Raw genomic sequence first — 27894 nt, 5'->3', positions numbered from 1 at the left:
AAGAAAATACAACTCTTAATGAATCTATTACCGATGAAAAACAGTAAAACAAGGATAAACGGGAGTACTGTACTTACAATGGAGGTGAGCAACAGCAGCATCAAGGCACTTCCAGTAACTCTAGCCATTGAAGGAAATAACTGATAAATAACCAAAAAAAGTTTAAGAAATCATCCACAAACCATTACTGTAGCATAAATATAACCATATGGGTAAATATGTTTGAGATATCGAAACTTATCAAGATAAAATAAAGCACAAGAATTACAATATTTGAATTGAAGACACCAAGATTTGTCTTTTTAGTAGATAAATAGAGAATAACTTCAACTACTACCAGAGGCGTTGACTTTCATGGATTTCTACATGGCATGTTGATGAAGCTCTTACAGTATTCTTTTGGAGCGTGTAAAGGGTGCTTCTGAATGCAGATCAAACTGTTTGCAAATTGATGGAGCTTTGATAAAAGTAACTACACACACACTTGAATTACCTAACACATACAAGAACTTGTTTTTTTATGTTCTGTATACCATTTGTTTAATATCTGAAAAACTTTAACTAAGCATTAAATAAGAGTAGATAGTTGAGAGGGAAAAGTAAAGAAAGTGGGAGAGTTGTGTGGGAAAGGATGGAAAGTAAAAGAAAGTACAGTAATGCTTTTGGGCAGCAAAAGGTTATTACAAGGACTCTTCAGTATTTCCTGCACTGCAGGTTTCAGTAATGAGGTTAAACTGTTTAATATCTACATAATAGAGCACAAGAAAATATTCACACTTTTTTTGTATGAACATCATTGATGTCCTACATACTGTATAATAAACTTCATTTGTAGATTTATAATTATCAAGTATCTTGGTCTAAACTTCAGGAAGGTATGCAATTTCCATAAAGGTAGGCTTGCCTAACAGTCATACAGCCCATGCTCAGTCACTTAAAACTTACAAGGATAAAGCAGAATCTGGAACAGTGCATAAAGTTACCTGAATCAAAATTTGCCATCCTTTCCCTCTCTTACTTTGGCGTAGTTTTTCATGAGATAGGTACACTAATAATAGTATGGCATTCTGTTGACACTGCCTACAGTGCAGTATCTAAAGAAAACAATCAAGCTTTTTTCATTACAATCTTAAATAACTGAATGATTTAATGATACAATGTTATTGTCTAGTTTTAATTGACTAGTCTACAATTAAAAAAAATCATATATAACAATAAAAATATTTTGTGACACTTCACATTATACTATATACAGTACATTGAAATCACATACATTAACAAGAAAACAATCATAAAATGCCTGAACTGCAGGCTCCCAGACAAAAGACAAAACCATATTGTTAATTAAATTATATACTTTTGTATACAGTATTAAGTTTTACTTTTTTTCTATGGTTTTATTATTCACCATTCAAAGTTTGAAACTTTTACATAAATATAACTTAAAAATTTTAAACACCTTTAAATAATTTCCTTTCTAACTTGGTTCACGGAGCTTCCACTACGGAACATAAATTAAAGAAATTGGAAATACTATGAATTACTGTATGACCTCAAATGAAAAGTTTACTTTCAATAAACAGATCACTGAATGATATGCATTGCTTGGTCACACACACTTTGCTGATTATATTCTAAGTACAAATAAAATACCATTCGCCACTCTTTCAAGTGGACTTAAAAGTGTGTTGCACTTGGGATTGGAAAATTGTTACAGGTTTTATCATTTTAAACCTGGAAACACCTTATGCAGTAGCTGCTAACTAGGGACATATTGCTTTGAAAATTCTGTGCATACCACAAAAGGAAAACTGGAAGAGTAAATATGGAAGATGAAAATCCACAATAGTTAAAGTTTTGAAAGCAAATTTTTTTTTATTGAAAATCAGTAATCAAACCCAATTTTACAAGTTTCCCATACTTTCTTGACATTTTATCGCATCTTAAATAAGCCTTTGATCCACAGTTAACATATCAGGATTGAAACTAAAATGCCCTTTGAAGTATTCAAAGAAAAAACAGCATCCCAACAGAAAAAAAAGTGTTGATGTCTGAGAATTCTCCCACAGCAAGCGCCTTATCTGCATCTTAAGTCATCTACTGTGCTTTGTGTTACCTAAAGTAATAGTTACAATATCAGTACTTCTAGAAATTCTGACAAAATCACAGCCCATATCACAGCTTCAGCGTAATTATAAAATGACTGACTTGAAACTACTCCATTTCTTTTAAACCAACGCCAAAGGAACACTTTACCTCTACCACTTGCTTTCAGGACAGTATCATTTCTGATATAAAACATACATTGTTTAGTATTTAGCGTTGTTAATAAACTTTCAAAAACTGGAAGACCACCTATTTGGTTTTAGGTTTTTTTGTGCTTCTATTTATATACCTTTTTTAAACATTTCAGCATTAAGGCTCACTATAAGAAAGGTAATTATTCTGGCTGAGAATTTTAAGAAATGAAATCACACGGTTCATCAAAGTAGGCAATGATGATTCATCAAATTTTTTCTTTATAAACATAGAATCACTATTTAGTGTTAAAAAGTAGTGTTTTCACACAAGTAAAAATTTAGAACAAACTAAGTTTTCTAGTCATTTTCAAACTTTTGCTTTAAATCATATTCTTCCAACTATTTGTGCAAATCACAATAAAGTACTTTTTGATCTGTATTACGCATTCAAAGTTCACCATTATGACAAACAAACATTGTTTTCTGTACATGATACACCAAAATAGTAAATAAAACTTATTAATGAAAAGCCCTCAAGTGAAGATAAAATCAGCTGGGACTATTCTGTCCAAGCTGAAAGGGCATAATTGAATGTTGCCAATTATGAATAGTAATAAAAGCAGTTATGGTAATTTCTCCTTTATACAGGAAAGGGGAAAACCTAGAAATTCAAATACCAATAATAACTCTTAAGATGAAAAAATCCCTCATTTTTATAGCTTCAACAATTACATTAACTTCATCTAATAACTACAAATTGAAAATCCAGGAGATAAAATTTCATGTACGTACCATACTTAATAAAAACAAAAGCACTACATGAAACTCACAAATTGGTCCCTCTCACAATACAAATAATTAAAAGGTCTTTTAAGCAAAGAGATAATCTGCCTGATACATTAAACCAAAGCTACGTTTTTAGTAGATGTGTAATGAAGACCTTACCACCTCTTATTCAAAATACAGTACGGTATTCTTAATCGAACTTGGAGGTTTTACGTCAACTTTTCAAATTACGAATACATATTCAATGACATAAATATTCATAACAAATACAGAATACAAATGAAGTGGATGTAACTTTGGTCTAGTAACACAAATTGAATTTGGCAAGATTTGGGTTTCTAGAGGCAAAATAGAAGACATGAGAGAGAGGGGGGGGGGGAAAGAAGCATTAGAGAGCCTTCAGTAAATTTCCTTTCAACAAGTGGAAAACTCTTTTTCTGATGAGCAAATGCTCCTAGAAACACATTTCTGACCAAAAGTTTTACATCTAAAAAGAATATTACAAATTACTTGATAGATATGCCAAACATTCTGGTAAGTGCCGGTGTATGAGTTGAAGCCACTGCTAGCAAGAGAGGAAGGTCATTAAGGTCCAAGCCTAAAGCTCGAGTCAATTCTGGCAAATGATACGGGCTGAAAGATGCTTCAGATCCTCCAAACCCACAAGATGCCCCACCTAATAGATACTCGGCTAATAACTGGGACTTCAGGTACAACTCGCACAACCGTTCCTCAAGATGTTGCAGAATCTGCAATAAAACAATCATACAATGAGCAATGATGTACACTACTGTATATGAATAAACATAAAAAATTTTATTTTTAATCTACAGGTGTCCCTTGAAACAACTACAAACTAGAACTTTTTAGAGAAAATAAATTATGCATTTTTAAGATCTTATCCAAACTTTTATGCTTAAAGAGTACCAGAGCAGTTATGTTTCTTTTCTAATGTAAAAATGTATCAACTATACATACATACATACATATATATATATATATATATATATATATATATATATATATATATATATATATATATATATATAAATATATAAATATATACATATATATATATATATATATATATATATATATATATATATATATATATATATATATATATATATATATATATATATATATATACACAGCTATGTAAAACAGGGTTAAGTGTTAAAATGAACTTGAACCAAGCATATTTTCAAGGCAAACTTGATATTAATCCAGGATGCATCAAATTTTACAAGGTAAAGCATAAATAAACATATAGTGACAGTAGCCTGTTACTAAACATAATAATCCTTCCAAAGAATTATGCTGAATAAATGAGATCCATTAAAATTATATTTCCATTAAATGTAAAATTTTATCAATAATTCTGCATCACTCAGACAAAGATTTATGTACAAAGCATATGGGTACCAAATATTCATTAAAAACCAGAGTTGTTAAAAAGTGATATAACTGAAAATAAAGAAATTTGTGTTACACTTACAAAATGTGGATCTACTGAAAGGCGAGCAAGGTCCAGAACAGAATCAGTGATAGCAGATACCAAAGGTGACATTCCAACTCTGAGTCCAATCTGGTTTCCACATCCACTTCTTTCCACAATAATAGAGTGGGATGAAACAACTTGTACCTCCCTAAGGAAAAATATATAAGCTCATGATTAAAAGAACTTAATTGACCCTATATATCAATATCTTTTTATAAGACAACATTTTTCCTTATACACAAATCAATCCAATACTGTTAATGCCTACAACTCAAGTCCCTAATGGTCTAGGATTCACCATCTTTTGTATCACTACGCACGAGTTGTATGGCTCATTAGGCAAGTCTCAGATTTTTCCCTTTCATTCCAACTGTACGAGAAGCAGCAAAATATGGGATCATTTAGAGCACTTACAAATTTATGCATTATATATTATCAATAAAGTAATCCCAAGCATTAAATATACTACATAAACCAGCTACAAGCAGCACCTAAAACATACACATTACAAGTGAACCCATTTTCTATATAACTGATGACACTTACCAGGAATCAGTATCGGCAACAACTGCTACTGCCTCAGATACTTGAGGATCAAGAGTAGAATGGTGAGAAGCAGCATAGAGATCCTGCCTTAGCACATCCTCCCACTGGTTAACCCGAGTTGTGGCATGAAGCACAAATACAGATGAATAGTGGTCTAATACTCCTCCCAGAAGAGATGCAGCTAGACTACTACAGGAAACTGCACCAGTATTGTTACTCATTGTTGTCCTTTGTTGTGTTACTCCACAGGTTATCCTGAAATTTATAAAGTTGTGCCTTATAAGTAAAATTGTCTTTCAAAGTCAATATATGTCTGATAAGTTAATTAGAACATTACAGGCTTATACAAGATAAGTAGGCAATTGCACATATAAACATTAGATTTTCAAAGTTATGCATTATTATTTTGATTGTATATATTGTTGCATTCAAATCAAATTAAGTATTTTTATAACTACTGTGAATACTTTTAATTTATGACATATACAGTACTTCACTGTAACTTGTTACAAACAGCTATACATGTACTGCATACTGATGTAACTACACACACAGGTCAGATTTGAAGAATGAAAATGTTTAACGGACCCAACAAATGCAAATTTGGTAATCGATGGACTCAAATAGATAATAAGATGTCCACAAATATATCTATTGATTTTGGAAATTCACAGTCATGTTAGAAGTGCAATGGTATAATAGATGAATGTCTTCAAAACTGTTTAAACATGATAATGTCAGGTAAGTTACAGAATAGAGAACTGTACATACATTGACCCAGAATGCCCTGCACTATTGAACATCCTCAATATTTGCACATGATGCTAGTAACTCACCAAACAAATACACATACATCAATATATACATATTGTTTATATCTACCTAGCCTATACTGTATGTACTTTTTCATTTATCTAATATTTTATAACATTTTGTGCATTACTAAAAGTACAATTTTCCAGAGACTTATGCGTTACAATTCTTATAGTTTTTGTAACTTTTTTCAGACAAAGGCTTGCATACCACAAAAATGCTTTACTTATCATGAAATAATTGATGATTCTAAACCTACCTTATATTCTTATCATCAGGTAGCTTGGTTTAACTAGCCTACATGGTTTAAATACACGATTATTGTATTGCTAATCTAATATATGAGAAGTAAGGACTCATCCTTAGTTATGTTATATTTACTGTGCTAAAAAGTTTCTAAAAGATACCTGAAAATTCATTAAATAATTGACTAACTTTAAACAAAGCTCTGTAGATTGCAGTGCTTCTATAGGTCATTGCATAACTTAGATAGCTACATCAATATATTAGTACCTACACAGCATAAATTTGAACATTTAAATACTTGCACAGTAAATTTAAACAGTACATTTGAAACTGAACTAGCATTCACAAATTTAATTAGAATCATACCTTGGCATTTGTAAAACTATAGGTTCTTCATCACTGGAGATAGTTCTCTCTGCCGAATGAGGATCCAAATTGTTCTCGCATACAAACGCAGAAGCAGTTACTTCTGCAGGACTAGATGTCTCATCTTTCAAAGTATTATCTAAACACTCACAAACCCTTTGCAAAGTGGACTCATTTCCAAGAGCACTCTCTTTTATTTCACTTAGAGCTTTATTATCTGTCATCTGTTCTTCCAAAACACCTTTTAAAGAACGAGAGAAACAGAAAGATGTTTTTACTGAGCAATCACCATTGGTTGGGTCACTATGCCGCCTCACATGTGTCTTGGTAAAAAGTTCCTTCTTATTTTTTCCAACTGATCTATCACTACTTTTACCATTCAACTTTAAATCACTTAAAGAGGGATATATAACTTTTTCTCTTTCAAACGATGTTAAATCTAAAGCTGATTCACGGCCCACATTTCTCGTCCTTACTATCTTTCTCACATCTATTGGTGTAGGTAAACTTGTGATCTCCTTATAAACAGGTTTTGAGGGTAGTGTTTGTGAACTTTCTAATGTCTGATTTGTTTGGTCAAGTTTGGCAAGATTATCAAACTTTTCAAAACCTATAACTGGGGTATTATTTGGTCCCAAAGAAACCCAACTTGGTTCAGCACTATCTGGTTGAACAAGAGAATCTTTTGGATGCTTTTTCAGACCTTCAATTCTCTCATTATCCCCCAACAGAAATAAAACTTTGCCACCTTCTTCTATTTCTGGTTTAATGTCCTTGGCTGGAATTATTCTACATGGAGATTTCCTTTCACAAAGTTTGTTGCTTGGATGGACATGAACAATTCCTTTGTTACTTTGAGTATTATCAGAGACAGAGTTTCTCCTTGAGGAACAAGATACACTTATATCAGCACCAATAAAACCAATATTATAAGCATCAGTCCTAGTACTATTTGCAGGATTAATTGTGTTGCTATTCACCTTCAACACTGAGTCTCTTAAACCACTCTCATCAGGCACTTGAGAAACTGCAACTGAAGGTAGCCGTGTGATTTGTTCATCTAAAGCTTTGCACTTTGGAGGTCTGAAGAGCTTCAGTACCTTTTCATTAATAATATCAGGCTCTAAACTTACATCACCAAAGGTTTCTTTGTGGTCATCTAAATCAAGTAGTGATGGATACAAACGCTCTGCAGATGGCTCATGGAAAGTTTTATACTGATGCTTGCCAAAATTAATAGGGCAAGATTCACTAGGACTAGCTTCACTATCATCATCAACTAATAGAGCAAGATTAGTTGAAGTCTTACACGTAGATAATGCCTTTTCAACATCAACTGAGGACCCTCTCTCCTTTTTCATTAAGGCACTACAAGAACTGTCAATGGTTTCTGCGCATTTTTCCCTAGTTATTATAATTTCAACATCATCATTAAGCATCCACTTAGAAGAGCTTTCTTTTTCCTTTTTATTCGATGAATGAGTTGGAGGCAAACTTTCAGACTGTATTTTACCATTTTTGTCAACCAACGATCCTATATGCTCATCACTTGAATTGAGGCCTTTAACACCTGCAATCATTTCTGCTGTGCTATCACCACTGTTAGTGCGACATTCTAGCGGACAAAACCTATTACTTCGACTCTCCCTATTTAACCTCCAACTGCGCCTGATACTCGAGTCCCGGTGTAGTTTAGCAGAGGAACTATGGCGAATTTGTGACTGGCCATCTTTCTGTCCTCCTTCTACAATAGTCACAACAGAGGCGACAGAGGAAGTCCGAGAGAAGCACGGTTGCTGGTGCTCCGGGCTTGGACTTCCTCCAATTCCGTAAGACTGCATATCTTGTTCAGTTATCTAGGAAACAAAAGAAACGATTTGATTTGGTAAGCAAATAAACTTACATTCAACAGAGATCATTAATCATTAACTATTTACAAAAACAAAAATATTTGTTTGATAAATATCTCATATGATCTTCAGGATAAATAAAATTCACCATATCTACACCAGTCTTGAAATCATAAAATTGGATTCACCTTTCAATTAGTTCTTAGAATAGTTTATATAAAAAGTAAAAACACATCTTTTAACAATCAAGAAAAATTTTAAAAGTATATTATTTACCTGAGAACAGCGAATGACGTAAGACAGTATTGTAAGTAGCTGAGTGAGAAGTGTAGTATTAGATCCAACTAGAATAGTTCGAGCAGCTTTTGGAGGATATCCAACAGCACCACTTAACTCGCATAATTGAGCCCATACTGCACTATACGGATGGGATTCATTTAAACGTTCAACCTGTGAAAAGAAGTGGTAAGTGTCAGCAGTACAAAATAAATCCTAACTTCACACAAAAAAGTTGCAGATTTTCAAAGTAATTTGTATCTTACCTTATCATACAACCAGTCTTTCAATAAAGGTAAGGTTTTACATAGATGGAACTCAGCTGTTAAAATTTAAAATGAGTTGGTAGTTACTACTGTGCGGCGTGGAAGCCACACCCATCAACAGCACACTGAGTAGCCACTTTGCTCTTTAGCAAAGCCTTGCGGGGTGGTTGTAAAACTTGAAGGAATCGGATTCGTATCATGCTTGTATTGTTTATGATTTGTTCCAACATGCATACATACCCTCATCCTTTAATAGGAGACTTACTCTAATAAAGGTGGAAGTCCCTATAACCAAGCTGGCTGTTTTAAAATTCCAAGATGTCTGAACACTTGGACCTGGAGAGGTGAATAAGCGATTAATCTTATCCACCTTCTAATAAACTGAGAAAGGAATTCTCGGGTGATAGTCTAGCTTTCTGTCAAGAGACAAACAGTCACAGAAGAACCAGTATTTTAAAAGGATGTGATGTCTGAAAAATATGGTCAATTAAAAGCAATGGGTTGTCCACACTTATGTCCATCCTCTTCCTTGTAAGAAGGATGGGGAAGATACTTCTATATCTAGATGCACAGAAAAGTTGTTCAGCATGGAAGCTTACCTGCACTGGTCTGATCAAGAGAATAACAGTGCGACTACTGCACCCTAAGCTAATAGAAAAGAGAGGAAAAATGGCTAACTATTCTATTTCTACCTCTCATCATAGACTTACGTAATGCCCGCTATCCTAAAGGACATGCTTCTTGTCCTATGAAGGAACTAGATCCGCTACACAACTGGCTGAGCAGCTACCATAGGTCCCACCAAGGACGTGTCCAAATAATTATAGATATACTGTACTGTACTCTTGCAGATAGTGGCCTGTGAAGGTTGTCTAGTGTTTTCAGACTCCAGCATTTAAAACTTGCACTAACGACAAGCTCTTCCTTAAGGTTAGTGTAGAATCAGTCATTCTGACTTTGTAAAGTAGAGCTTCAGTGAGGTTTTCTGGATCCTCAGCAGAAGGATGATAAGCTCTCTTAATGGTTTCTTGAGACGTGTGCTTCCCAGGTTGATAACTTTTCAATATGTACCGAAGGCTTGGCATCACCGAGACATTCCAGGAAATGCCTCAGTATAGGAGAGACACACTAACAGCTGATAAAATCCTGACCAGCAGGGGTTGTGCTTGGTCTTGCCTGAAACCTAACACTGGAAGAAGGAGAGTGAGCTCCTATACCTTGTACCGAAACCCTTTCTCAGGGAGGCTCTTCAAGGCAGCAAATCTGAAGACTTATCAAAAAGCAAGGAAGAAGATACCAGAATAGGTGAGGAGATATAGGATGGCAAGTGTGTATACTTGGTTTCCTCTGTTGATTGTCCAGGAAGTTGAAAAGGCTGGCATCTTCCATCCCTGTCACCCAAGAGTGCTCTGTTCCAGGAGGACCAGGAAGTGCTAAAACTTCTTTTCAAAGGAATCAAAGCAAATAGGCGATGTGCGTTTTGATGACCGTACGCACATGCAGAGTGATCAAGAATCACATGCTTCAAATTATACACAAGGATGAATGAGAACAAGAGATAGTCCAGGAAGGGGAAAAAAAGGGCAGAAAACTTCCAACACAACTGGCATTGCATTCTTGCAACAGCACTGTCTCTACCACTGGGAGGGAAACAGTAGAAGTCACGTGTACCCAACTCCTATCCATCAGTCTTCCTGGGCTTCTTTAATGGCATATTCTACATGTTCTTCTAGCTCCTAGAAGTATCAGCGAACACTCTTTTACATAGGTGCAGCAGAGGAAAAGGAGAAAAATTAAGTTTGCCTTCTTAGGGGTTGTCCAAAGGGGAAGCGGTCACAGGAACTCTAAGAAGAGAATGCACAAACAAACAATGCATCATTGGTGCCTTTCTGAGAACAGGAAGAGACTGATGGAAACAAGGGCAGTGACCCTCCCTCTCACACTTGGCAGCAGCAAAAACTTCTTCCCCTGACAAAGTATAACAATGTCTGAGGAAAGCCAACTTTCTCAGGGTTATATTGACATCACTAGGCCACACTCATAAGGAAATAAACAACAAAAGAATGTGGATATTGACAGGGTGCAGAGACAACTGTTGCCAGTACAATGGTAAACAACTGCAAATTCTCACTTCTTCATTAATATCCCTTTCACATGATGATCTGGAAAACCAATTTATCTAAAAGTAAAGCATAAGATTAAAATAGTAAGTTGGGGATGCCAGAGTGCTTCTGCTGAAAACAAAGTGGTTACTCAGTCTTCTGGCGAGTGCCAGGCTTCCCCACCACCTGCCTATAACTACTGACACCTTGTTATAAACTCTAACATTGGAGGTCAAGTGATGCTGACAGTTTACCCCTATCATAGGATGAGGGTTTATGCATAGGAAACAGATTCATCACATTGCTAAAAAACAAAGAGATTCAGGTATAGTTATGTACTGTATTGCACTTCCCCAAAAATTAAGTACTTACATTTCATTAAATCAAACAAATTAATAACCTTTAGTATGTTACAGCACTCCAAAAATTTTGAAAATAACTAAAGAAACTATATACCAAAACTCATAATTTCTAAATTTTAATAATGTAACAAATTTCAATTGATGCATTTCAAATCTTTCACATTACATCCAAAGTCAACACACTTGGCGATCTATTTCTATGGATAATACTTTTTAAATAAGTTTCCAATAAAATAACTTATAATCCTTACCCATGTGGCCTGGTATGCAGATTTGTCTTCTGGTATTGGGAATTGTGAAGAAGTCGTACAACTGCCATTTGTATTGCTAGAAGCCTGTCTTGGTGACTGAGGTAAGTAATCCCCAGGTACTACAGTTGATACCCAACCAAGATGGTGAGTTAATACTGCTGTCAACAACTTGCTCACAAAACTGAAAAAGAAAATATTATGAAAGGCTTAACAATTGTATGATAGAAAGGATACAGTAAATAAGTATAAGACAGTGAAATATTGTACATTTATTTAGTGAACATCCACTTTCTCATCTGTAAATAACAAACAAATTTCATGCTGCAAACTTAATAAGAATTTTAATAATAAAATGAGTTATTTATATAATCAAATAACATTCATATTTCTTTTCTCTCTTGAGGCAAGTTAAATAACGAAGTTTACGCTTAAAAATTTTCAATTTTCTTTTTTATAATAATAGCCCCGCCCCAACCTTTGAGGAGAGAGAAGGTAGGTTCATATCCTTGGTAATACTAATGAATTAAGGTTTTCAACTGTGAATTGTATATTGCAGACGAGTGAAATCAAGGCTAAATATAGCCAAGTTGGGTGTAATAAGCTGGCCAACTCTAAACAGTGTCACAAGTGGTATCACTATCATATGATTGTGCATCTTGGGGCAATGTAAATTGCCCTCTCAACTTTCAAAGGATTCCCTGCTCAGAATAGGGATCCATTAGCATCAAGAATGAGAGCAAGTGCTATTTATCTCCTTTCGATGCAGTGAAAGGATTGGCCAAGATCTCAAGTTCCACCGAGTATCTACTGGACTCCATAAGGAACTCTGAGAGATCTCTTCTGCCCAACAACATTGGATTTGGGAATAAGGGGTTTTGACACAGAGGTCATGATGGATTGGGTTGGAGGATGATGTAAGCCCTGAATAGAAGGCGGCCTTACTCAGAGGAGACTTTGGTCTTTCTTTTTAGTGCCTCCCATAGTTTTGGCCAGCTTACTAGATCAACATCAACCCAGGTTACTATTCCTCATGGATTAGGTCAGCTTGCATCGCCTGTGGACACCTCAGTTATAGCTAAGATATTTGAGTCATCAATCCTCCCTCTTTGGTGATCCTCACTAAAGCTTACCACTTCTGCAAGTTCCCTTGCTCTGTCTGCTCCCTCCTCGTCCCAGTCTGGGGACGCAGTGGTGCTTAAATCTTTGGGTTTTCAGGTTTAAGAGAAAGCTCCAGTGGGATTGAAAACTCCTAACCTGAGATTTCTATGTTCGGTGACAGGGGAGAAGTAAGCGGAGATGGCTTCTTACGTAGATGCTGAAGAGGGGGACCTAGTGGAAAAACCTTGGCCATCCAAAAAAGGGATGTGGTTTCTGGTCTGAATCGAACACATTTCGATGCAGAGGCTTCAATCTTCCATTCGATGAAGTGTAATTCGAATATTTTGCTATGATCCGCAGTTGCATTCCATGTCCCAAACTTACCCCTATGAGCTTCTCATGATGACATAAAAGCCTGCCCTTAACAGCTTGACAGTGGCAGTCTCTCAGGCTGGGGGGTTTCTTTTCTATCACAGTTTACTTGATGCTTTGCTAGTCAGAATAACAGTCCCAGGCCAGAAAACAACTTTCTTGGCCAAACGGTCAAGATGGGATTACATTTGATGAGAGACATATTGCAGAAAGGAGACTTCACCCTGCCCTAAGAATGAAAACCCTTTTTAGAGATATATCCTAAGGAGTTTAAAACATTCATGGAACTTAAAGGCTTTTATGAAGTCTTTCTCCCCAAGAAATAGAAGGCGCAGGTAGGTATCAATCAATTGGATGATGGTTTTCTCTTTGTTCAAGATTCTCTTAGGACAGCAGAATTTTATACATAACAAACTTTGTTTAATCTGGTGTCTAGTATGTCCTATCTGGAAGGGAGAAGTACATGGAGATACCAGATGGCCAACTCAACAATGGCAAAGTTACTCTATAAGCCTACTGACAATGGTTTACAGAACTTTGTTAAAGCAAAATTTGAGATAAGGCACCATATGATGGCTGCTTGCAATCTGGAAAAAGTAGAAGCTCAAGAGTTCCTAAACAGTGACCCTCTACATAAGTCAGTTTTCAACCAAAGATCAGTGGATAAAGCTAAGGCTAGCAAAAGATCAATTAACAATTCACTTCGAAAGAAGTGGAGAAAAGAATTTCAGGCTATCTAATAAAAGAAAACCTTCAGCCTATAATAAGGGTCAACAACAGTCCCAAAGACAATCAGGAAAGAGACCAGCAATTCATCCTAAGCCTTCCCAATCTGCTCCCAAGTTTCCTCAAGAAGAGCATAGCAAGCAATATCATCTTGCTCAGATAGTCATGGTACCTACATGGGGAAATCAGCTATAAGAGGGGTCCCATTAACCAGGTTCCTCACGGGAAGCATCATGGGAGGCATCTAGCTTCTTCTCCATGGTTTTTCCCTTATGAGATGAGTGTCTGACTTGCTAGTTGTTGTTCTCCCCCATGCAACCATGATTTGGATATTTGCTTGGTTATAGATGCTTGTCCTTTACAGTAAACGAGTCTATACTTTCGTACTTCTTACACTGACTAATAAAGGAAAGTATTGTTATAGAATAACAACAAAAAATCTTACAGAAGAAAGCATGCTGGAGCGCACTACGAAGTTGTTGCCATCCATACAGAATAAAAAAATATAGAATAAAAAAATATGAGATGGATACCTGAGGGTCCAGGTGATGCTGGTGATGCAAAAGAGTATTCCTATTACTTCTTTAACAAAAGGAAGTATATCTAGGGATCATGAAAGAATGTGCTGTAGATATATCATGATTGATGAGGTTGTTATGAATAACAAAAACTTCTAATTATAGATTAATAAATCGAACATTGCTGTACTGTTAATATTTTCCTATGTTCATTCCTAAAAACTTAGGCTAACAATAGTTCGCCCGAATCTTTTTCTCCGACAATTGCTCTAGTCCCATGCTATACTTTGTTTATTCTCTCTACAACTGTAGTAACCAGCCTCTGTAATGTTGGTCCTGTTTGTTTATAATGCAGTACATAGTACAGCTATAACAATTTATTTAACCATTATAACAAATTTAAACTACAGCATTTTCTTTACTTGATATACTTACTTATCTATCTATTCTTCTCTATTATATAAACCAGGCTAAAAATGGACATTGATGCCATTAGTAAAAAAAAAATTCAAAGAAATTTTACTTACAAGTTTGTTTGCTTTGTGTCAAAGGTAGCAAGAACTGATGCCAGAGTGTCCACAAAATGATTACACAGATTTTGGCGTTCCGTTGATGAGGATTTCCCTAGCAATCCTAACCACACAGGCCGACATAACCTTGGACCACTCACCAAATCCATTATATCCTGTCAAGAATTAATCAAACCACATTAGCATCTAGTAACATAAATCTTGAATAACAATATAATTACAATATTAATTTGACTGTAAACATGAATAAAATGCTAACCTTCTGTAATTGTGAAACTGCTTGATGAGTAGTTGAAGCAAATGTCCTTGGATGGAGGTAAGATGTATCCAAACTTGACTGCAATTTATTCAAAGATGCTTCAATAACACTAAGATGCATAAACAGCCAGTCCTCCACTTGTCTGCACAAAGAGAAAAAATATTGAACCTTGAGCTAATCTGGGTTTCTGGTAGGGGATATACTTTCAGCTACAGTACTTTTCATGACCATGCAATACCATCATTTAGAACTAAAACTTTGGGGGTTTCAAAACAGTATGTTATTCTTACTTATTCATTTCAGCATATTCTGCTCCAATGTCAATTATCACAGCTAACCCTAAGCGAGTAGTACGATGACTATGATGACCAGAGCTTGTAACAGAGTCTTCATTTATTTCGCCCTCTCGTCCTAAGGCTTCCAAAGAGGTAGTAACATTGCGGAGGAACCTTCGCTGCAAGCTATTAAGACTCCCTGAATGTTTCAGGCTGCTTCCTGATCCTAGAATAAATTTTTTTTTTTTTTAAATAAAATTGAAACAATAACTGTATAGTACCATTCTATTGTATAACAAGAATAACAGGTCATTAAAATAATGAAAGACCAGTTCCATATTAATCAATATTCTTCTAGTATTAATAGACCCTATCAATAGTAAATATTTCAAACCTTGTCTTGAAGATGGTGTTCCTAAAGGTGTGTTAGGTAAAGAGGGAGGGGATAAAAACGACCCACAAGTTGATCCATAAGGTGATGGCGGCCCTCCAAAACCAGAATCTCCTTCACTATGGGATGTGCTCAGCATGTGAGGCATATCTATTCCCCATGTTGGACCAATATTATTGATACTATGGATGCCATGTGTATAAGGCATATCCAGGCTTTCTGTGCGAGAGATCACTGCTTCACTCAAGGAGCTTAGAGAACTACTGAAAGATGAGTCTTCAATGCCTTGATCACTAAAATGAAAGAGTAAAAAATATCAACACAAATTCTATACAAATAAAATAAATATACAGATACTCTTCTCTTGGAAGCTAATTGGCAATTAGAATTTGAAAATAATTAAATCACTTTGCAACATTTCTGCTGCTAACATACCACTCATAAAAATAACATGATTTCAAATCAAGGATGGGAGCCAGTACCTTTCTTTAACTAAAAATTCATTGTTATGTTTGAGAGGCCAAACACAAAATCATATAGCTAATGCCATAATAACAGTAATTTATAATATAAACAAAATTCTGCTGAACTACAAACCTGCTTGTGCAAGATGGCCTCAAGTAGGAACGAGGAGCAGGAGAAGAGCGTGATAACAACAGCCGTTGGGGATTTTTAAGGATGTGCAACTTGGAACAAGAACCCCTGTAAGCTAATGCTACTGTTCCAAATACAAACTCTCCCAACTGCTTTGTATCACCCTCTGCTTGCAGATACTGCACGGGCAAAAAATAAGGGATACAAATATTATAAAAAAAAATTAAATTCAGTCGTTAAAAGCATGTTACACAATTATGAATATAAGTGCTGTAATGTACCCATCTAGAACAAATTTTATTCTTTTAGACAGCTTCTTCAGGATTTTGTATATCAGAATATAACCACCAAGCAAAATAGTTTTACAAATGGCCTGGAAGGCCATTCAGTGTTCAAGTGCACCTGGGAGAAAAACACAGCAGTTATACTATGAAGTAAAAGTTAGAAAAGGTTGGACTGCTAGATGGAAGAAAGAAAGAATGAACTGAGGTAACGTCCCTGACTAGCGTACGCTACACTGGGGTTCGAGTCTCGCTCAAACTCGATAGCTTCTTTGGTCACTGCAATCACACCATCTTTGTGAGCTAAGGAGGGGCGGTTTGGGGGGAGCCTATAGGTCTATCTGCTGAGTCATCAGTAGCCATTGACTGGCCATCCTTGGTCCTAGTTTGAGCTGATCATATGTATATATGGTCAGTTTCTAGGGTATTGTCCTGTTTGATAGGGCAATGTCATTATCCCTTGCTTCTGCCATTCATGACCAGCCTTTAAACCTTAGACCTTTCATGTAGAAGGATATAAAATAAGTGCAGCCAGGTCCGAAGTAGAGTAATGCTGCAAAGACCATTAGGTAATGCCCAATCTAGTAAAGGCAAATGTAGTATAGTACAGTATTGTACTCTTTAAAGGTTTTAAAGGCTGCTCATAAATGAGAGAGGCATGATATAGTGATACTGCCCTGGCAAGCAGGACAATGTCTTAGAAACTGACCATATTACATATGATCAGTACCCAAGCTGCTTCTCCACCCAAGCTAGGACCAGGGAGGGCCAGGCAATGGCTGTTGATGAGTCAGCAAGTAGACCAATAGGCTTCCCTAAACCCCCATCCTTAGTTCAAAAGGATGGTGAGGTTGCAGCGACCAAAGGAACGAACGAGTTTGAGCGGGATTCAAATCCCAGTCAGGCAATCACCAGGCAAGCATGTTACCATCAGACTAGTATTACTCATAGGTCTACTTAAACTACCTAACAATCTAGTGCTAATATTAAATAATAAAAATTAAATTAAACTACTGTAGGTAAAACTGCATACCTGATAACCATATCCACCATTTATCTCTGCAAATACATCAGACTTGGAGCCGGAGGTGGACGCTGATGATTTGACATGACCAGAAGAACTTTTCTTGGAGGGGGGATGTGTAACTGATGCTGAGGAAGATCCTGCTGCACTGACCGACGATGTAATGAATGAACCACTGTATTTGGAGCTCTTGAACATAGTCTTACATGATGGCATACCTGATGATGCACTTTCTGCGACAGGGACTCGTACCACTGTTTTTGAATCGTATAAAAGTTTACGACCCCTTTGATCACATTCGCGGAATAGGAGAACTCGGATGGCATCTTTCTGCAGGTTGAATGGGGCTCTCTCTCCCAAAAAACTGCAAGAGCTGGAAGGTGGAATGAAAGTGTTGGAATGCATTTTAGTGTCAATATCACCAGAGTCATATTCTCTATAAAGTTCATCAAATATGTGTTTAACAGTACATAAAGGCTGTGCTCCATTACAATTTACTTCGCGCATACAAAAACCTCCATTCTTGCCTAAATGCACGTCTACATCATTTCTTATTCCTTTCTGGCAGTGGCATAACATCTTTTGGAAATGCTGTACCCTTGTCACAAGGGGTAGGAGAGCCATTCCTACATCCACAAAACCCATTTCAACAGACATACAATCTGAAGAGTACATGGCAACTTCTCCCATGAAATGACATTAATCAATAAGGGTCAAAGCACCACATGATTAAATCATGTACTTTATCACAAGAAAACAACATAAGAATTCCACTCCAATACTGTCTCATGCTAAACTTTCAAAGCACTGTCTAATATAAATTGTAAAGGCAATCTCTCATGATTTGCCCTTTTTACTTCCTTGAATTATGACTACAAAGTGAGATGCTAAGCACAGAGCCAAACCATGTGAGAGAGTCAGACATGGAGTGCTTCCCCACCAGCAACTAGTGTGTGACTGACTGTCTCGTGACAAAAGTTGGCATCCTGACAAAAGCAAAGTTCCCGGTGTTTACTTGTTTCAGTTAAAAGGACGACACTTAGTATCCTCGTGACAAAAACACACATAAAGCCTGGCAATGCACCATGGTTACAGAACCAACACATATCCAAGTTGATACTTTGAAAATGTAATACATAATAATTATTCAAAAAAATAAAAACTTTAAAAGTTGAACTAGACAGCCAAATATAAATAAACATATTTCCTTAAAAGTGTATGAAACAAGAGTTAGGGAATACAGTAGATTACAAGTTCTTGTCTATTTTGGAAAAAAAAAATACCAAACATTCATTAGAAAGCACAAAAACTTTTAATGCAGTTATAAAACAGCAGAATGAGAATCAAAATTATTTTTATTGTATTTTAGAAAGTACAAAATAATGGCCTTATATAAAGAAGCACTGTATAATAATTTTGCTAGATACCAAGAAACTCGACTGTTTCAAAGCCCTTTAAAAAAAGATAGACAATATTATATGTACAGGACACAAATTTCTGTACTGTAATAGTAGGTTGTATATCATATAATAAAAGCGAAAAATTTTAATCAGCTCCATCTAATTGGTGTCGGTGTTATTAAAACAAAATATTTACAAAATTTCCTAATAAAGAAAGTATTCAATCCACCAGATAATTGTCTTATACTCACAACACTAAAACTCAACTTCTGATTACAGCTACTAACTCATAATAATGTACTGTACCTTAATGATAAATAGCAGATAATCCTTAAGGTTCATGAACTAACACCTGATAACACAATCTCTAACATCTGTTATCTTTCCATAAACCTAACCTGAATTAACAAACCAAACATGTGGCATAAGGCAACAGGCATTTCATGATAAATACCTTGCGGTTGATATTAGGAGTCACCCAAGAGTGACATCCTCAGTTTTCTGACAGACAATAACCAAGAATATAATTACGGGTAAATATGTCAAATATTGAGTAAGGTTAAATAAACACTAACAGCATGCATATAGTATATATATATATATATATATAGAGAGAGAGAGAGAGAGAGAGAGAGAGAGAGTATGAGTATTTCAGTAAGGTACTGTTATCCCTATCCATTTTAATACCCAATAGAGAGAGAGAGAGAGAGAGAGAGAGAGAGAGTATTTCAGTAAGGTAATATTATCAATATCTATTTTAATACCGAATAGAGAGAGAGAGAGAGAGAGAGAGAGAGAGAGAGAGTATTTCAGTAAGGTACTGTTATCCCTATCTATTTTAATACCCAATAGAGAGAGAGAGAGAGAGAGAGAGAGAGAGAGAGTATTTCAGTAAGGTACTGTTATCCCTATCCACTTTAATACCCAACAGAGAGAGAGAGAGAGAGAGAGAGAGAGAGAGTACTTTCCAAGAAGTTATGTTAACATGTGGATAGTTGTTTATATTCTGTCACAGGAGAGAGAGAGAGAGAGAGAGAGAGAGAGAGAGATTTAGTAACATACTGTTATCCCTATCCATTTTAATATCCATGAGAGAGAGAGAGAGAGAGAGAGAGAGATTTAGTAACATACTGTTATCCCTATCCATTTTAATATCCATGAGAGAGAGAGAGATTTAGTAACATACTGTTATCCCTATCCATTTTAATATCCATGAGAGAGAGAGAGAGAGAGAGAGAGAGAGAGTTTCAGTAAAGGACTATTATGTCTATCCATTGCTACTCCCTAAAAAGAGAGAGAGAGAGAGAGAGAGAGAGAGAGATTTAGTAACATACTGTTATCCCTATCCATTACAATATCCATGAGAGAGAGAGAGAGAGAAAGAGAGAGAGAGAGAGAGAAAGAGAGAGAGAGAGAGAGAGAGTTTCAGTAAAGGACTATTATGTCTACCCATTGTTACTCCCTAAAAAAAAAAAAGAGAGAGAGAGAGAGAGAGAGAGAGAGAGAGAGAGAGAGAAAGAAAATCAGTAAAGTACTATTATCCCTATCCATTTTAATACCCATTAGAGAGAGAGAGAGAGAGAGAGAGAGAGAGAGAGAGAGTTTCAGTAAAGTAGTTATCTCTATCGATTTTGTTACCCCCCCAAAAAAAAGAGGGAGGGAAAGAGAATCAGTAAAGTACTGTTGTCCCTATCCATTTTTATATCCTAGAGAGAGAGAGAGAGAGAGAGAGAGAGAGAGAGAGAGAGTTTCAATGATGTTGTTCTTATACATTTAAATGTCCTAAATATTATGTAATATAATATATAATCAATCTTAAGTACTTGACCTGCAGAGAGAGAGAGAGAGAGAGAGAGAGAGAGAGAGAGAGAGAGAGAGATAAATTCTACAGGCATAGTAATTAATTCCTCAAATTTTATCAAAAAATGGTGTCCATATTGAAAATACTCAGATAACTTGGCACTGTACATCTGTTCCCACATGACTAAGTCACATGAGTGCTACTATGGGGAGGTGGGACTGAGTCTTGTGATAGCCACAGGGTGGGTGTGCTGAAACTTGGCTGTTCGCCTACTTTTAAGCCACAAGATGAGAGAGAGAGAGAGAGAGAGAGAGAGAGAGAGAGAGAGTACATCAATAATATGGTCTAAAACATATTACCTGGTTAATACTACTTATCCAAACATTCTTTATTATGGATTTAGAAAAGATGTAATTGGGAAACATCTTTCATTTTGACTATTATTGTATAAAGAAGGGTAAAAAGTGATTGTCCTCATAAAAGAAGAAACAAACTGAATCTGAATTTTGAGTTGATTCTTTCTGCAGAGATAAAATTCTTTTCAGTATGCTTTAATGATATGCAAAAGCCTTTCATCAGTCTCCATGGAGACAAAAAATAGCATTTCTATTTTATTTCAAACTATCAAAATCTTTCTAATCATCAACAAAGGGAATCTTTGGAACTAATTCCAATATCCAATACTGTACCAATCATACACAAGGACTTAGATATGATTACTATCCATGAAAAGGAAAAGGTCACCTTTTCAAGATAAATGTAAAATTTATTATAATTCAAAGATACAAAATACCTAGCATTTGGAAACTCTTCCAATATGGGCAGCATCAGTGCTCCTACCTTAACTATCATTTAAATGGACAGTACTATACTGGTTCTTGATAGTCTGAAAAACAGACAAACATACTAAACAAATAAAGTTATTAAGGGTAACACAAATAAAAGTACACTGCAGTACATACTGTACAGTACTGTATGACCTTTGCTTAACTGCTTGTCTCCTAAACAATGAATTTTAGCAATTCTTTGTTTGGCGAGTGCAATACTCGAATGGGTGATAACCCACGAATACCAAATAGGGACAAATTTGCTGCTGGTCATTTCATCACTTTATTAAAGCAGTTCAAGAGTCTGGTTAGTGCCTGAATGGCAACTAATATGTTTAAATTAGATGTTATTGCCGCATCAGCTACCATGACCTACTATGGGGGCATGGAATGGGACTAATAACCAATCTACAGGAAACTTGCAAAATGTCTCAAGAATGTAGTGTCATAGGTCAGGGACTAAGAGGAAAATAGAGAGAGTGAAAAAGTAATCGAACTGCATGCAGAAAATACTGTTTCTAAACTCATCTTTCCCAGAGTCTATTTTGACATGAAGTAAAACTAAAAAAAAGGGTAACTTCCTACTAAAAAAAACTACAGTACAGTATATTTAACATACTGTACTTTTAGATTAAAAATGTCTACTATCCTTATACCGCATTACATTGTATTGTACTATACTGTATGATTCTGTAGACATAAATGACTAACAAACAATTTCATGGGTTTTGGAAAACTGCATAATGCTAACATTCAAATTGAGATAGTCAGAAGAAAAATAAGACATGAGAAAGTAATAAAAGATTAATCATCACATAAGATATCTATAAAAAAAAGAAAAAAACTTATAAAAATGGAGTTTTTATGATAAAACAAAGTTTTATGAATACTTACCTGGCTGTTATATATACATAGCTAATAATCTCTATTTCGGCAGAATTTTTCTAAACGAGGCAACCGCCTTGTGGTGGTTGGGTGGTAACACCCGTTAAAGGGTGGTAGGAGGAATCAACTCCACAGCCATTTCAAGATTTACTAACTGATTACTGGAGAGGTTCTCCTGCTTCCAGGTTAGGCTACACCTTAAAACTGCTATGGTAGAACACATTACCTTTGGATAGGTTAAATTACAGCTGATATGTTATTATGCAATTCATGTTACAACCAGCACCTTAAGAAGTGCAAAGAACTCTTGTCATATTTCCCCTGAAAATCTATTATCTTTTTTTATAATTCATTTCAGCGCAAATGCAACATTCAGGCATTCCACATAGTTCAAAGCTATAGGACAAACAGGATAATAATAATAGTCCTGTCCACTAATACTGTACATTCTTAAATTTTATACCATATTCTTTTGCCTAAACTTTATCAGAATTACTTTAAAATCAGCCTTTAAGAGACCTTCACATAGTACAAAACAGCCTTTGTACTAAAAGAACTAGATTAATGCCTACCATAAGCTATCCATACAGCTTATGTAAATCATGGTATTTTACTACAAATTTCTGAGCTATCTGTTATTTCTGCAATATAACAACATCCCTAGAGCACTAAAGACTGGAAAAATCAAGTAGGATATGATAGCAGTCTTAAAGCCTATCCTCATCTACAGTATGCTAGAATTGCAATTATCCTAGGAGAGGGCTGGGCTGCAATTAGCCACAATCAACGTATATGATACTTGTACAGTATCATAGAGCCTATCTTTTTCTTGTGGAAACAGAATCAAATATCGCCCAAAGTTAAATGATTGTCACTTTGGCATATTTCCTCATTAGAACAAGAAGGGCTTAGATTCTATTCCGTAAATAACAACACTTTCTTCTAGGTCAGACTAAGGGGTGATTGGATGATGGTGCCTCCATCCAGGTAGGACCTAGTACCTTAGGCTATATTAGTTTAGGATACTTAACCTTTCCCACCGTCTTCTTCATATAATTGTTAGGCTTTTGATTACATACTGTACTTGCACCCTCTTCCTCATAGCATTAGTCATATGTTCCATCTACTTGGTTTTTGTTTTATGTATTTCTAACAATTCTTATGGGTGTTGGTTGATTTATAGTTTTTACTTTTCTTCACCAAAAATTTAAGCTTCCCCATTGCGGTTTTAGTGTAATTACAAGATATAGCCAATTCATGGTAAAGTTTTATTGAGTTGTAACAAACAGACATTCTATCTAGTATGCAGAGCATAATTTTTATTTTCCTGAAAAGGTTAGTTGTATATCTCAATATAAAGTAAAGAGGAAATATCTAAATCCCCTTCCGTCAGCTTATTTGCTTTCTTCTAATATGGCTTTTTTCTTTAATATTTTCTCTACTGTATGTTTCAGAATCAAATTAAAAGCAAGATATCAAAGTTACCTTCAATGGACATTATAATGAACTTTTATTTTTTAAAATTAATTGATAAAATCCTATACATTGACATTTACGGCAACTAACATATATCCACTGAGTTTCCCATACAAGCTATCACCATATCGATAAATCTCAGGCCTGAAGTGTTCGAACTCATGTAATCTGGAGATAAAATTGAGTCATGCATACAATGGTGACTATAGTATATTAAAATACCCTAATATGCACCTGGCATAATGAGAATCCTTCGTATCTGTGTCCGTTATCATCCACACTAGTTTATTTAAAAGTAGGTTAGTCAGCAAACTAACCCTAATTATTCACTTATTGGTCTTTGTTCTACAATTGTTCGCTTCGCACGCAAATAAACATTTTCTAATTGTGCTTCTCTGTTCTGCAAGTGGTAGATGTTGCGCTACGTGTTACCCGAGTGGGAGAGTTTTCTGGAGGAAAAAAATTTGGTGACCCAACTATCTACACACTATCTATGGTGCCTTTGTAGACCAGTGGATAGCTCCTCCACCGTGCATAGTAAATGAACACCAACTAACCTAAACTTCCACACCTAGCCACCTGTTGCCCCCATTACACCAACATTTTCTTAATCAGCCGTCACCATACATACAGGTGACCGCTATCATACATACGGCCCCAACCTGTCTTTTTTTTTACTATCCAAATCAAGAAATAACTACAAATTTCCATTACAGAAATGGGACAAAACTCAGAACAGGCCCTTAGTTCCAGGGAAACAGTAACCAAATGGGAGAGCATATACAGTATTGCGGAGTTTCCATATTCTGTACAATTTCCTTTTAAAACAAGATCCAAAAGCGAATTATTTGTAACGACAACAATAATAAAAAGGCATATTGCATTCGTTTTGATCAATATAACCTTACCTACTTCATATTTTTACAACAAAATTTATTTAGCCCATTAAAACCTAACCTACCTACCGTGCAATAATCTACTTTATAGTGGATACCATACCCAATTCTTTCTTACTTACCTAAATACAAAACTCACTTATAAATTTCTTTTAAAATACTCCAGAATTAGGAGCCCCATCCCGTTTATGGTTAATTCTCACATGACTAAAAAATTTGACACAATCAGCTGACTAACCTACACTGGCTCATTCAGAAATATCCTATTTCTACGACATTATCAAACAACCATTTCTCTAAAGTACACAGAAAGATAATCAAACGTTTCTCACCTGTCGTACTTCTCTGTTGAGCTTTTCTGTGGTTTATTTGGGTCATTTTTCTTGCGATATGTAAGGAGCTTGTGCCATAACTCCATAACTTTGTGGTAGACATTATACACTAGTAAACTCGTTTTGTTACTCTAGTTATAATATTGATTATTTAAAACCATATCTAATTTCCATTTTAGAGGCTGATACTGAATCTAATTACAGTTTTATACTATCTTAATGCAAATATTTTTCGTACACGGAAAATATTAATGTGAAAATTAATTCATTGTTGCGCCTCTAGCTAGTTACCGAGCTTAGGTAGTATGTTGTAAACATCACGTGCCGAACACCTCAACAACATTTTCAAATTTAGCGAGCATAAATTTAACGTTATTATTTTTGCGACCATTATTTTAACATGACCAAAGCCAAACCTTATATTAGACTGAGTCAATTCATTCAATCCCATGTGTTATGAATTTCAAGTAATATGATTTGCTCAGACATTTCTTTTGGTTTAATAAAGAATTAGAAGGAAAAATTCCAATGGTGACGTCAGGGTGTGTCATCAATGACGTATAGCAGGTAATTTAGACTAAGAAAAAAGATTAGACGTCAAAGTAGAAGTGCCAAGAGTGTGTAGCTATCCACTAAAAAAACCATTCTAGCCGTGAGAGAGAGAAATATCTAATGCATAGCGCATGCAGATTCAAATACACACTAACTATAAATTTACCAACGGTAAAGGATATCCAAACTCATGAATGCATGTAAGCTTTAGAAATACACCACAGTGGGAATGGGTTTCCCACTCCCACATTGATCTATGAGACATTTAAATAATGTTTGGCAAAGAAGCGTATATATTGTGCAATGGGTTTTTAAAGGTGCTGCCTGTCTCGATCGCTTGAAGTACAGGGTCCCTTTTTTAGAATTTGTAGCAAAGAGTCAGTGTACTAACATTGCTCCTAAATTGCATCCTTATCTAAACGAATAAAATTGAAAACTAAATAATAGGCAGATATGTAACCAAGAAGGATAATCTCTCGTTCCTTATTCTCACCTGTCAAAGTTTTGCATTGAAAGAAGATACATTTAAATTAAGAAATTGGATAAAAAAGGGAGGTTCCACAGTATGTTTTCCTAGAGCAAACAACAATAAAAAAACAATAACATCTACACATTACTATCGATATTGTGGTGGTAGTAGCCTATTAAACCCGTTGATCTCTCTCTCTCTCTCTCTCTCTCTCTCTCTCTCTCTCTCTCTCTCTCTCTCTCTCTCTCTCTACTTGAAACCCAGGGGAAAACTAAGATGACGCTTGAAAAAGTCACATGGAAATTTGTGCAAAAAAAATCAAACTTTCTTGCCAAACTACATAACTTTTTTTATATGCAGTGCATCTGGCTTATGGATAAACATCCAAGATGTTATCGCTTTCTTCTGACGTAAGCATCACTGACACATAGCAAACTATACGCCTATCATCTCTGATATACGCATTACACAACTACTGTAGATTATGAATGGGTCTTTCATTCATGGTTTTCTTCCTTTCATATGAGAAAATTTAGGATACGGTAGTAACACCTAAAATATAAATCCAAGTATCCTGAAGTATTGTGTAGAATTTATTTGGAGGAATCAGTTCGTTTAATATATATATATATATATATATATATATATATATATATATATATATATATATATATATATATATATATATATATATATATATACCTATTGACGCAAAAGGCCTCCGTTAGATTTCGCCAGTCGTCTCTATCTTGGGCTTTTAAATCAATACTTATCCATTCATCATCTACAGTACTTCACGCTTCATAATCCTCAGCCATGTAGGCCTGGGTCTTCCAACTCTTCTAGTGCCTTGTGGAGACCAGTTGAAAGTTTGGTGAAATGTGTCTTTTGGGTGTGCGAGGAGCATGCCCAAACCATCTCCATCTACCCCTCGCCTACCATGCGTTTGGTTATATATTTGTTTGTTCACTTTACTTAACACATTTTCATGTTCTACTAAGGTAAATTACATCATATTATATTTTATTCTGTTCATAAGCTCACATTATAAAACCTTCCCCCATATATATATATATATATATATATATATATATATATATATATATATATATATATATATATATATATATATACTGTATATATATATATATATATATATATATATATATATATATATATATATATATATATATATATATATATATATATATATCAATACGCATGATTGATGAATATTAATTGCCATTTGCCTAAACCCAATCAATTTTAGTATCGTTTCTAAACTTACAAAATGAAAATTGACAAACAAACGCCGAATGATTTATAACTCTGTCCTACCATTCAATTTATATAGGTGCACCATATATACTTTTCCCCGGTACGTAATAATGATCCACGGTCAATGCTCTCCCTGTTTAGACTTGGGCGTCCACTGACCCTTATTATTGTCGACACAGGCACACAGTTTTGGCGTCCACTGACCCTTATTATTGTCGACACAGGCACACAGTTTTGGCGTCCACTGACCCTTGTTATTGTCGACACAGGCACACAGTTTTGGCGTCCACTGACCCTTATTATTG

General features: G+C 35.4%; 1 protein-coding gene across 1 annotated transcript; it reads right to left on the bottom strand.

Annotated features, from left to right (window-relative positions):
- Positions 1-1160: 1160 nt before the first annotated feature.
- LOC137652218 (folliculin-interacting protein 2) lies at positions 1161-25507 on the bottom strand. The gene is made up of 13 exons (XM_068385447.1): positions 25291-25507; positions 17683-18046; positions 16372-16547; positions 15778-16067; positions 15399-15609; positions 15109-15250; positions 14847-15004; positions 11606-11786; positions 8625-8798; positions 6499-8354; positions 5074-5328; positions 4525-4675; positions 1161-3775 (listed from the first exon to the last, which is right to left on the bottom strand). Exons 1-13 carry the CDS (start codon positions 25374-25376, stop codon positions 3533-3535), a joined length of 4287 nt encoding a protein of 1428 aa, XP_068241548.1. The 5' UTR covers positions 25377-25507; the 3' UTR covers positions 1161-3532.
- Positions 25508-27894: the final 2387 nt, after the last annotated feature.

The sequence above is a fragment of the Palaemon carinicauda genome, chromosome 13 (assembly GCF_036898095.1).
Source record: "Palaemon carinicauda isolate YSFRI2023 chromosome 13, ASM3689809v2, whole genome shotgun sequence".
NCBI lineage: Eukaryota > Metazoa > Arthropoda > Malacostraca > Decapoda > Palaemonidae > Palaemon > Palaemon carinicauda.
Note: the sequence above shows the minus strand (reverse complement) of the source record. Positions and strands in the feature narration are given on the sequence as shown.